Raw genomic sequence first — 13,326 nt, 5'->3', positions numbered from 1 at the left:
CATATATCAGATTGTACTCCTGGTACCTATTCTGATAGAATTCTGGATTATTTAACACCATTGCCTGGTTTGCACATAACACTAAACCATGGTTTGCTTGTTTTTTTTAATCTGTTTTCAATTTGTATTTTGTATTTGTGTAATCTTTTATGAGACGTCGTGTTGAGGAGTGGGCAATAAATCTAATAAATAAGAAGCCATACTTACAGCTGGGGTTTCTGGCAGACTTATCACTTGAAGCTTGGTTTATTTCATCAAAGAATAGTTAACAGCATCAGTAAGAGAAGTGGAGCCTTGAGAGCTGCTTGAATACTTTGCCGCTCTTCACTCATGGCTCTAACTTTGCCGCAGTGATGGCTCCTCAACTATAGTGAAGTAGGAGGTCCGGGTTCATAATAATATGAAGCTATAGTTAATGTTAACAAAGATTTCTAAACCAACTACAAACCATGGTTAATGAGCGACCTTTAACCATAACAAACAAACCACAGTTAGTGGGATGGGTTCACATGTAATGATAAGCCATGGTCTAATAAACCACCGTTTAGCATTATGTGCAAACCAGGACAATGTTTTGCATAGAGAGAAATTTCACCCTGAAGTGTGATGCTCTGCAGTGCTTCTCACTACCACAAGATGTGGTGATGACCACCGACATGGATGGCTGAAAGTGAATTAGACAAATTAATGGGGAATAAAGCTATCAGTGTCTACTAGGCATGACTGCTGCATACTATCTCCAGAATCAGATGCAGTGTGCTGGTTGCTGAGGAATAACAGCAGGAGAAGGCAATTGCATTTCTGTCCTGCATGTAAGCTTCAGGTTGGCCAGTGGGAATGGGATGCTAGGCTAGACAGTCTTTTTGGTTTCATCCAGTAGGGCTCTTGCTATGTTCTGTTTCATTCACGTCAGATTCAGAGTTTGGAAGTATTTTTTTTTTTAAATTCAATGGCCTTGAAAGTGACTCTGGCAATAGACAGAGTCAACCATGGGATTCCTTTATTAGTGACTTTTCAATGGTGATGTGTCTGTTTTAACCCCATAAGGTACATTTTATAGGAGCAAGTAACCAAAGAAAAGTGAGTGATTTCTCACCATGTGCTGGTTTTTTAAAAATAAAAATTACATTTTTCTCTTCCTTCTAAACTTACTACTGTGCATAATTATGCACCTATGTGAGTCTGTGTTTACCTTGTTTTACAAAGAGATCCTTTTAATAGAATCACAGAATTGTAGAGTTGGAAGGGACCAAAAAGGGTAATCTACTCCGACGCCCTGCAATTCAGGCCAGGAATCTGTAACCCAGTGTGGGGCTCGAACCCTCGACCCTGAGATTAAGAGTCTCATGTTCTACCAACTGAGCTATCCCAGCTTTCTCCATATGCCCATAGTATGAGAAGAGTTTTATATTGGTGACAAGGGTAGGCCATCGTAGCACTGGTTATGCTCACTACTTACTACTACCTTTTAAAAGGAGGGTTAACATATACCTGTTTGGAAAAGCCTTTTTTAATGCTTCTAACACAACAGCCTTTCTGAGTGGTCTTCAGCTGTTAACTTTTTTTAAAAAAAAATGAATTGCTCTTGATCTTTGCTGGGTTGGTTTTAACCTTTTGTGAAAGTCACCTCGATTTAAAACCTGCCTCACAAGAGTCTAGCTCATCTCAAGTTGTTCTTTCTTCCCGCAGTTCAAAGAACTGCACAAGGCTGGCAGGGATTTGATGATGCGCGATCAGACAGGCCAAACTGTTCTACATCATGCCGTCAAATCAGGGAGCAAGGAGATTGTCAAATACATAATTGAAAATGGTAAGCCAGACCAGAAAAGGCACTGGGTTGTTTTGTTGTGTTAGTTTCATAGGATGGCTGTGAGTGTTAGAATCAAATATCGGTGCAGTCCAGGAATTAAAGGTTGTGAATTTTCACATAGGTTCTCATCTTTAACTCTGAGTGCACTGTATGACCTTATGCAAAGTCACTATTACTTCAGCCTCAGCTTCCCATCTGTAAAATGGGATCAACGATGCTCTCCTTAATTGTCACTATAGTAAGTGGTACACTGGGTTGCACCAAGAACGTTGTACTACAGTTTTGACTCCACCAAGGAATTGAGAGTGGCTGTGTGCAAAAATGGGGGGGGGGGAGGTTTTGAAAATAGGGAGGTATTTTCTTCCAAAATGGGTTTGCACTTAGAAGAACCTCAGTAGCCATTCATTAGAAAGGAAGGAGTCCTTCCACTGGGATGAAAAATACTGCATCTGCATACACACCAACACAAACGCATGTCTCTGATTCACATCTGGCCTGCTTACCTGCCTGGTTTTCACTCTAGCTATCATCACCACCAGCAGCAGCAGTCCCTCTCATATGCCATAGGTAGCCTGGGATCCTACCCCAGGTCACCTTGCTGGCTTCCCTCTCCCTCTACCCCCAAATCTTCCAAAATCAAGATTTAAAAGCCCTCTCTCACATTTAGACCGCAAATAATGGCATCTTTTAAGGGCTGTGGTGGAGTGAATGCAAAAAAGTTCTGTAAACACTGCTCATTTGGAGTGCTATATAATTTATGGCTGAAGGAGATTAAAATGTTTGTTCACATAGGAAAACTGCTGTGGGGCTGATTTTCACAAAGGCTTTTGATGTCCATGAAAAAAATGTGCAGCCCCAACTCCTACATAGAGGCTCTGCCAGGCCGTAGTGGGAGAGTCGGCTCTGCTCTCCCATCTGCAGCGGAATGAATAAGGAGTGGCGTGGCTCATGTCAGGCAGGCTGGCTTCATTGCTTTGCTTTTGTCTCTTCCTCCCCAGCTCCTGTAGAGATCCTGGATGTTGCAGAAGAAGAAAAGTAAGCTCTGTTTTGGTTTTTAGTGTTCTGTTACTAGCAATAAGTGCCTGCTGCTGAAGGAGGCAGAAGGCTGGCTGTTTTTACATACCCCACCCATCTGGCTGGGTTTCCCCAGCCACTCTGGGCAGCTCCCATCATCATCATAGCAATAAAATATCAAACATTAAAAACTTCCCTAAACAAGGCTGCCTTCAAATGTCTTCTAAAAGTCAGACAGTTGTTTATTTCCTTGACATCTGGTGGGAGGGCGTTCCACAAGGCGGGCGCCACTACCGAGAAGGCCCTCTGCCTGGTTCCCTGTAACCTCACTTCTCTCAGGGAAGGAGCCGCCAGAAGGCCCTCAGAGATAGACCTCAGTGTCCGGGCTGAATGATTGCTCACATCAAGATCGGAGAAGGGCTGAGGGGTGGCCAGGATGTCTCTCCCTGACACCCCAGCCCTCTGAGAGCAAATGGCTGGGCCTGGTGAAGCCAACATCCCCACCTCCTTGCATGGCACTCTGCCCACCTCTTGGTCTCACTAAGCCCAGGCAGAGATTAATGCAATGAACTGGCTCCATCCAGGCCCTCTTCTGGAGCCCTTGGCTCTTTGGAGCAGGTAGGTTAAGCATGGTTGTTGTTGATGCTGATCCCCCATTGTATTCTCTTCTCCTTCCAGCGGTGAGACCGTTTTGCACCAGGCTGCAGCCCTCCGCCAGCGTACCATCTGCCATTACATTGTGGAGGCTGGAGCTTCACTGATGAAAACTGATCTGCAGGTAAGAGCTTGAGCTAGGAGCTTGCTGGGAATGGCTAGAGCAAAACCTTAGGGAGCAGCCTCTGTGCTTGGCAGGTGAAGTCTCCCATGGATATGTATTGCTTCAGGCCATTATATGCAACAGCAGCAACAACAAAGCAAACACTTCTTAGACATAGAGCAATAGCGTCCCAAGGAAAATAGCAGAGGTTAGTTGACTCCCTGATATGCTAGTTTTCTATGTATAGGGAGATATTCTTTTCTGGAGGGGGAAATGTAAATAAGCAAATGCACACAGTACTTCTATCATTTGCAACGTGAAGTCCTGCAGTGTAGATTTACTTTGGGGCAGAGCAGTGGGGTGGAGGGACCTTCACTGATAGATTCTGCAAAACATGTAAACTGACCCTGAGATTTTTCTGGCCGAGAAGAGAATGGAGAATACAAAGCTAGGATGCTTACCTTTTGAGCCAAGGAAGAAAAGACATAATGTGCATTTGAATCGGAAGGTACAGTAGATCTGGGCTTGGGCTGGAGCATTTAACTCAACAGCTTTGTAAAGAGTTAAATTTATCTCTTCTGCTGCCAGTGTTGTTTTTTCTATCTCGAAATGAGGGGCCAGAATGTCTCATTTCCCCTCTTTCTACTCCCTGAGGTCACTGCAAGGACAGTCTCACTGTAGACTTCTCCCTCTCTCCCAGCTGTAGACTATTAAGGCTCCTGCATGGGAGAGATACCATAGCAGGAAAGGCATACAAATGAGCAGCTCCACAGCAGTAGGGTAAACTTCTGCCCCCCATACGCGAGTGGAGTACCGCTTGATGTCAGAGAGTCTGGGCACCTTAGAGTACAATGCACAAGATGCACTTTCGTCTCTGTGCCAGAATTCTTTCTTGATGGAGAAGGAATTGAGACTGTCCCTTGGTCCCAGTGCTCCCAGGGGCTGGGCAGCGGCAGACTAGAAGCAAACATGTATTCTCTGGCCAGTTGAGATGCCTTTCTGCCAGCCGGTTATTGTGACCCGAAGCTGAACAATAAGCCCAGCCAGTGGGGATGCTTCATGCCATGAAGCCAAAAGCTCCTGGGGCTTGTGAGTTCACCTGACCGAAGTTGATGCTAATGGAGCTATAAAAGCATTGGAGCGTTTCAGACAAGCAATAAAAACCCTTTGCCAACTGCGTGAAGTTGTTTTATAGCCAATTCTTGGCAACTCGCTTGCTCCCCTAACCTTTCACCAATGGCTCAGGAATCAGGATGCAACCCAAGCAAAAGTGACTTTAGCTGGAAGCAGAACTTGAGCAGCCATGGAAATGGGAAAAAAGAGGACCAAGGTGAGAGAGGAAGATGAAATTTTGAGACTGGCCTTGTAGGGCTTTTTCACTGTGTGAAGTAAGAATGCCCCTTTTCCCCTGCTCATAGAAATGGGCTCTGGCCCTCCAGCCAGCAGGGTTTGCATTTCTGAGACAGAACACACGTCTGGGTTGGTGACCCTCTCTTAATATGGCTTCCTGCATTTGCCATGGGTACAACGCAGGCTGGCTACCATCGTGCCATAAGTTTCAACATGCCTACCTACTTTCATATGGCATATGCTGGGAGCCCATGCTGCTTCTCAAGCAGATAGAGGAAACTGCAAGCTTAAATGCTGCATGGTCAAGTAGAGAAGCTCTCTGCTTGTTTTCCTTGTTGCAAGAGAAAAACATCTGTGTGTGTGTGTGGGGGGGAGAGAGAGAGAGAGAGAGAGAGAGAGAGAGAGAGAGAGAGAGAGAACCTCTGTATCTAAACCATTGTGCACCCCTGTGAAATATGGCCAGTGACTGTCTCTGGGTCCCTGCCTTCCTTGCTGCCTTCTCCCCACTGGGATGTGAGGGCCCAGCGTAGAAGGCCTGTCCACTCCCACTTTCAATGGAGACGGCAGAGAGCCAGGTTTCCTTGGCCTTTCTCAGCAGCAGAGTTTGCTCCGCGCTGGTGGAGGGTGGGGGTAGTTAATGAGGGGAAGGGGGGGCAGAGGCTTGTGGAATGGGAGAGGGGGGGAGGGAGGGGGAGACATGGCTGAAAGCTGTTAACAGATTTGCTTTTTATGGAGTGTAGGAGTTCATTAGTGGACGCAGTCCAGATGGCTGCAATAAGTTCGTGAAACGTGAGCCTCCGCAGGGACCAGGAGCTCTAGTAAGGCTGCTGGTGGGGGTGGGAGGTGGAGGAGATGGTATTTCAGGGCACTCCCCAGACACACACCTCACCCCAGCCCACCCCCACTCTTTTTGCTTGGATTATCCTGGCTTCTGCAGGCCAGGAAAATAAGCTGCCTATGGCAAGGTTTCATTGTACAACTGTGCAAGGCAATCACCGTTTTTCCTGTCAGTGCAATTGGTAGTGAGGATATTCAAACGCAGGCCTTTATTTTATTTTCCCAGCAACTGTGTTTGGGGGAAGGGGGGGTGGCAGGAGCATGCAAACAGGTCCTTGAGGACTTATCTAGCTGTCAGCTGTTAATCTCCCAGAGATCCCTAAGCATTCCTTCCCAACATGCTCCTTTGGTTTCCAGTCTCGCCCCTCCTCCTCCTGCTCCTCCTTGAGGCAACACTCGACTTAATAGATCTCAGCCACAAACGTTTTTCTAAGGGCTCGGAGTCTTTTTCTGCTCATGCTAGCATTTGCACATAGATATTCCAGGCTAAGCCGTATGTCCCTCCAGAGGCCCATACCAGAGGCCCTCGCTTGCTTCTCTTAACTCGTGGGAAGTCTCTTCCCACAGACTCTTCCCTACCCCACCCCATGTGCAGAAAATTACACATAATGTCGCCAGGGCTTTAAGCAGTCGCCAAATGCTGCTCAGCCGTGATTGTGTTGTTTATAGTAGAATTTGGCTATCTGGTGTGGCGTCTTTGGGTAGTTTTAAAGCTCAGTAGAATATAACTTTTCTGAGCTTTATCATTAAAGGTAAAGGTAAAGGTACCCCTGCCCGTACGGGCCAGTCTTGACAGACTCTGGGGTTGTGCGCCCATCTCACTTAAGAGGCCAGGGGCCAGCGCTGTCCGGAGACACTTCCGGGTCACGTGGCCAGCGTGACATCGCTGCTCTGGCCAGAGCCAGAGCCAGAGCCAGAGCCGCACACGGAAACGCCGTTTACCTTCCCGCTGGTAAGCGGTCCCTATTTATCTACTTGCACCCGGAGGTGCTTTCGAACTGCTAGGTTGGCAGGCGCTGGGACCGAGCAGCGGGAGCGCACCCCGCCGCAGGGATTCGAACCGCCGACCTTTCGATCGGCAAGCTGTAGGCGCTGAGGCTTTAACCCACAGCGCCACCTGCGTCCCGCCAGCTTTATCATTACCTATGTATTTTAAAGCAGTCTTTGGCAGTCTTCTTCTTTGGCGATCACTTGTAGCCGAGTAAGATTGCCTTCCGTGTTGTTCTGAGGACAGCAGAAATTGTAAAAAGGGGCTTCAAAGGGGAGAAAGGATGGGATTTCTTCTCTCTCTCCACATCCTCTCCCACCCCAGAATATCACATTCCACTGTCCTTGGATACTTCTCTTAGTCTTTCCTAGTGTGTTCATGGCAGGGGAGGGGGACTGAACGAAGACCCACACATGCAATACCCCCCAAAAGCCAGATGTGCGCCTATGGGGATGATACGAAGCCTAAAAGTAAAAGCAGGGTCTCCCCAAATGCAATGTTTGTGGGTGGTTACTAAGGAGAGGACCCTTTTGGTGGTGATGCCCTGGCTGAGAGATGCTCACCCTAGGAAAGCTTGCCTGGCACCCACTTTGAGGCCATTTTGGCCCCTGGCAAATACCTTAAGAGCTCTTAAATATTTTTCTTTCATTTGAATCTGCAATTCTATGGTTGATCTTAGTGTTTAATATTTCATTGATGGTGCAAGTTGCTCACATGGGGTAAATAAACAAATTCCTAAACACCTATATAAACAATGGCGGGAATTCAAGCTTGCCTCTAAATCTTGCGATTGGGTAATACTCAGTTTAATGGCTCACAGCAGATTTGCTGCTGCACAGGTTACTCTGAAGAGGAGATGAAGGCCCACTGGTCATGTGGTGTATTGTTCCACTAGGATTTTGGGTTGTCAGACTTCAGGTCCCCACTCCATTCCATCGTGAAGCTCACTGGAGGTCCCTGGACCAATCACTGCTTCTCCTTCCCAGGGCAGTTGTGAGGATAGAATGGGGTGGGGGTGGGGTGGCAGAGAGGATGCCAACTTGAGCCCCTTGGAGGAAAGGCAGGGCACAAATGCAGTAGATAAGTAAATTAAAATAAATAACTTGTTTTTGCCTTTTGTTTTCCCTCTTGCAGGGAGACACGCCCAAGCACAGAGCTGAGAAGGCAAATGACCCTGACCTGGCTGCCTACCTCGAAAACCGTCAGCACTACCAGATGATCCAGCGGGAGGACCAGGAGACAGCCGTGTAATGCTCAGAGCATGCCTTATGCCTGCCTTGGGGAACAGGAGTAGAGTGGCACAGGAGCCTGGCCAGCCTTTCCTTGAATATCCAGCATGGAGAGGATTGGGGGCTTTGTTTGGGCTTGGCCATGGCACTGTTATTTGTGTAGTGGGTGTTGAGCAGCGCTGACTCCACGTTCCCCACCACCACATTCCATGGATGGGCTCTGCTGCCTAATGCTTCCTTCCTGTCTGCCTCCAGCTCCTACAGAGGGCCCTGCTGCTCCCTCGAAGCACTGGGAAGGAAGACCTTGGTGTCTTCCAACCACTGTCGGAGGCCCTCTTGGGGGTCCCTGCCACCTGGCACGCGAGGTCTCCAAGGGGCAGAGTCCCTTCTGTTTTAGAGTCCCCACACTTTCTCCAACAACGGGTCCTGCCTTTCTCAGTAGTGTGACCAAGAGCTGTGCCCATTGCCCTGGTGATAATATCCTGTTACTGGAAAGTTGCTGCCACAGTTCTTGAGACGTAGGGATGGAAATGCTGGCGGTGTATTGCACCCCTGCCTCTGCCATCCACACATCACTGGGTTCTGTTGCTGGTGTGAACCTTGGGTGGCAGCCACAGTGGCAAGCAGCCAGACTACTCACAAAAATAGTCATGGGCCAGTCTTGCAGCCTCAGCACAACATATCCTCCCAATCTGCCCTTTCCCCACCCCCCTTGCCCTTTGGCCCCGTACTGTATGTCCCACCTGTAAGGGGTGCCTATGTAACAGGATGAAAGTGCCTGGTATGTCCAGGGAGGACCACACCACATGCATGCATTCATCCCTCTCTGCAAGTAAGAGCAAGCTGCTCCAAACTGACTTTTGAGTCTGCTGCACTAGAAATTTTGAAGAAAAAGAAAAAGAAAGTGCCTCCTTCCAATCTTTCCTACTTTTTTGTTTGGTTGGGGGGATTTTTTTGCCTCCATTCTTACATGCTGCTTTCTCTCTTCCTTTCACACTCCGTGATCGAGGAGACAGCAAATTGTTGTGAATGTGTGCGAAGCGTGTTAAGGTTTGCTGAGAGGGGCGCTCAAAGCCCACCCTGAATAGGCCATCAGCTCTTATCACCAGTAGGAACTAAGGGCTTTTGCTATAGGGTTCCCTTTTCAGTATAGGGTGATAGCCGTAACTGTATCATACATTGCAGGATAGAGAAGCAAGTGCATCAGCCAGTGGTAATAGCGCACTATCCATTTGTCGAGGGACCAGTCGCTAGTGGTAAGGGATGGAACTGTCCACCTCCCCAGTTCCTTTTCTGAACAAGAATAGTCATCACAATTTATTCCTTGATCCAGCCTAGGCATACACATGCACACCTTCAACTTCCCCTGCAGTCCCACTGCCAAGGCTTGCCCTGAATTATTGTAATTTGGTATCCATACCCTTTATGGTATTCAGGAATCTTCAGCACTATTGCAAGCTGATCTGGGGGTTTTTATGCCAAGAAATTTATTTATCCAGGTCTCTCCAGCATATCTATCTATATGCACAAAAAGGCAGTCACCTAATGTTGAAGGGACTCATTCCTCAACATGCTCTGGCAATGGATACTGGGAGTCTTGCTTCCAGCCCTGTGGTTTCTCCAGAGTCTTCTGGATCACTTGCATTTAACCAGTTGCATGTCTCTAGCTGCAATAAAGCTAATTTGTCATCCTTGAAATACATTGAGCAGGTAGCCAAGAGCGGGAGCAAAAACATCAGAGATGCCCAGCTGACTTTTAGTAGGGCAGTTTGCAATCCTATAAACAGGCAGTCCTGTCAGAAGTTTAGGGAGCTGAGAGCTCTGCTTAGTCTAAGGAAAAGCAGGCTGGCAGTGGATGAAATTTGTTTTATGTAAGTTTAAATCTCTAGTTTGCAGCAAGAACACTTAGCCTCAGTGAGGCTGCAAGCTGTGTTCTGATGGTTTTCTATGGGATAATGACAAGATTGGAAAGCAGAAGAGCACTGAGCAATAGGGGTTTGCAAAAGAAGCATTTGCTCAGTGTTCCTCCCCTTCTCTTTTTTGCATTGGTGCATCTTAGACGGCATAGGAGTCATGGACAAGCTGGTGGGTAAAGGAAGTCTGCACACACGTAATCTTTGTTTACTATAGATGCAAGGGGTTTGAATTTGGGGGAAAGAACTGCAAAGGCCTGTTACGTTTCGGAAGAATCAGGAAGATTAGGAGCTTGCTATGTCTCTCCAGCTATCCTCTGTTAGGAAATAACTTGCATCTGCCTGGAAACCTATCCTCCTCCAAGACTGACTTTCCTTTCTGTACCTAATGCTCCTATCTATGATTAGAAGCATTGACAATCCTCAACAGCTCCTGAGACTTAGAACATGCCCATGTGTTTGTTTGAATCCACATTCCCACCTAGCGGTGTTCTTCTTCCCATGCAGATGTGGCCACACCCAAACACAGCACTCTGGGCCCAGTTCCCAGGTGAACCGTGGACTTGGCCTAAACCAGACATCCATTCAGATACTCTTATATCTGTGGCACACACTATATTTCCCTGCCTTCCTCTCCAGAGCTATGGCAAAACACCTAAGGCACTTCTGGCAATTAGTGCCAGGGCGCAGCCAAGCTTCCTGCCTGGATCAGCCACGTCTTTTGGCCGAGCCAGTAATGGATCTTGCAGGTGAGGTGGAAGAGAAGTTTCTGACACCCCAGAAAGTCACACAGGGCCCTCCCCCTTCCGAGCTACGTCAGGGCTCATGCTTTGGTCGTCTTAAATTGTGAAAAGTGGTCTTCTATAGCTGGATGTACAGGAGAGCCCCCTGGAAGCATTCATATCCCACAAGCCTGCCGTTCCTCCTTCTCTCCTTTTATATGTATTCTTAAACTTTGTACAGGTAGTTCCAAAGCACACTGTTCCCCCCGTTTCCTCTGTATGTGTGTTTGTGCACGCGTGCGTGTCCTAAGCCGAGTTGCTGTGCAATTCAAATCTTGGCTTGTTTTACTTCCAAGGGGGAGGAATGTGTTTGAGGGTGGATCTTCTTTTTTTCCTCCCCTGTGCAATACCTACTTCCTGTCTCCTAGATTCAGACTATTAGGACACTTTTGATGGACTGTATTATTATTATTTTTGTAACTGTATTGGAAGCGTGTGCTTCCGTTGGCTTTTCTCTGACAGTTTAAATGTTTTGTTGGGTTTTGCCATTAAAATATAAGGATGGACATTTTACTTCCTCTCCCTCTTTCTGCCTGCGGTGGGTGGGGTTTATAATAGACAAGGTCTTCTGTGCCCCAAGAAAACCCGGTGTTATGTCCCTTTTGTGAACAGGGGCTCCCCACTTACATTGATGTACACACTGTTTGGAATGGCTTCTGAGCCTTAGTATTAGTAATAATAATTTTATCATTTATACCACGCCCATCTGGCTGGGTTTTCCCAGCCACTTTGGGGAAGTGGAAACAGCAGATCAGACTGCCCAGCTTCCTTTAGTTTCCTCGTCTCTCTGTACCTGTTGTAGGCATTGTAAGCTTAGGATGTGGAACTGCTGGCAGGTTCTCAAATCTTTTTCTGCCATGTATTCCAACCCATGGGCCATGTTCAAATATCACAGTAAGTTGTAAACTATGGCTTACCCCCACAGGCCTGCTTTGTTCCTCACTGCTGGCATGTGGAAGAAACAAACCATTATTCCTGACGTATGGTTATGTCAGAACCAGGAATTGCGGTTTCTTTTGCTCCAGAAAAAAACCACAATGATAAGCCAAAGTTTGTTCTTAACTGTTGTGGTTTGTCTGAGCAAAAAGCAAACTGTGGTTCCTGGTTCAGTCAGATGCAATGCTAACCCCAAGCATCATGGTTTGTTTCTTCCGTGCACTGCCAGGGAGGAGCAAAGTGGGCACGATTTGCTTTTGCACCATAAACCATGGCTGATAGCTTACTGTGACATGCAGCTTCCACCTGTGTGTTGTGAGAATGACAGTTGTGGACAATGTGACATCACAGTGCCCGTGTACAGTGGTACCTCGGGTTACATATGCTTCAGGTTACATACACTTCAGGTTACAGACTCCGCTAACCCAGAAATAGTGCTTCAGGTTAAGAGCTTTGCTTCAGGATAAGAACAGAAATTGGCCTCCGGCGGCGCAGCAGCAGCAGGAAGCCCCTTTAGCTAAAGTGGTGCTTCAGGTTAAGAACAGTTTCAGGTTAAGAATGGACCTCCGAAACGAATTAAGTACTTAACCTGAGGTACCACTGTACATTTTTGTTTCTGTCCCACTGTCTATGCCATTGCAGGTAGCAGTTTCTTAACACGTTACTGTGCATTGAAATGCACACTTGGGAAGCTGTTGTCATATTGCATCATATAAACCTCATGCAGCTTTCTGGAACAGTTGTCATCTTAACATGTTGTTGCAAAAAAACAGTCTTGGGGAAACTTTTTAAACATTACAATTTATTGTGGTATGCACTCAGTAGACAAACAACCTACTTCATTTGAGAGGGAAGGGTTTCCTTGTGAAATAAAAGCAGACCTCACCATCAGAAAAAGAACCTCTCAAGAAGGTATGAATATTGAACAGGATTAGAAGAAAGATGTTTTGTCCAGGAATGAAGAGCCTTTCCAGCTGCAAGCAACACTACATCCAAAAATACACACCCTTTCACACATGCATCTTCCCCTCCTCTTTAGTTCACACTTATTTCTAGCAGGGTTTACTTCCATGTAAATGTAGTTTTAGATTGCAGCTGCAATCTGGCATGAAGAATAGTGGAGAATTCCCTGCTTAACTGAGGTGATCAGCTTTGCGCCTGAAGTATAGGGCAGGGACTCCCAGAAGGCTGCATCATCAATTTTATTCTGGCAGGGGGGTAGCAGGCTCCTGCGAGTTAGCTTGCACACATGAATCAGACTTTCCTTTTTCATTTGCAGTAGATTTTCATAATATAGCTTGGAATTTTTAATCAATGTTTATTTTGGAGCTCCTCAAAAGAACTCGTTGGCATTCACTACCCTGCCCATAAATTGCCTGGTCATATCTCCTAAAAGGATATGCGGTTTCAAACTTAAGACTGAGGTCTGATTGTAATTCTGCTCCCAGCTTAGCTTGCTGACTCATATTTGGGGGGAATATCTCATTTCCGCCTCCTTTTTAACAGTTTCCCTCTCCATAATTCTCAATATTTTGGGGGGAGATTTTGGATCTCCCTTGAATACATCCAAATGCTCCATAGCAAGGATGGCTGCTCTGTAGTAGTGCTGTGCATTCAGTAAAATTCTGGGGAACCTACCAGACTGCATATTTTGTAAGTAATACATGGCATTTGAACATACCTTAAAATGCAGGACTTTAAGAAGCTTCT

The 13,326-nt window shown here is 46.7% G+C and overlaps 1 protein-coding gene across 12 annotated transcripts in view; it reads left to right on the top strand.

Annotated features, from left to right (window-relative positions):
• The window catches only part of DGKZ (diacylglycerol kinase zeta), a 138,673-nt gene extending 127,480 nt beyond the window's left edge, over positions 1-11,193 (top strand). For all 12 annotated transcript variants that reach the window (XM_079950828.1, XM_079950831.1, XM_079950829.1 and 9 more), the window contains 4 exons: positions 1,690-1,810; positions 2,809-2,845; positions 3,503-3,602; positions 7,891-11,193. In XM_079950828.1, coding sequence (XP_079806954.1) covers positions 1,690-1,810; positions 2,809-2,845; positions 3,503-3,602; positions 7,891-8,007 — 375 coding nt within the window. In that variant the 3' untranslated portion in view covers positions 8,008-11,193. The remainder of the gene's footprint in view (positions 1-1,689; positions 1,811-2,808; positions 2,846-3,502; positions 3,603-7,890) is intronic.
• The last annotated feature ends 2,133 nt before the right edge of the window (positions 11,194-13,326 follow it).

This window comes from Podarcis cretensis, assembly GCF_951804945.1.
Source record: "Podarcis cretensis genome assembly, chromosome: 1".
Lineage (NCBI taxonomy): Eukaryota > Metazoa > Chordata > Lepidosauria > Squamata > Lacertidae > Podarcis > Podarcis cretensis.
Note: the sequence above shows the minus strand (reverse complement) of the source record. Positions and strands in the feature narration are given on the sequence as shown.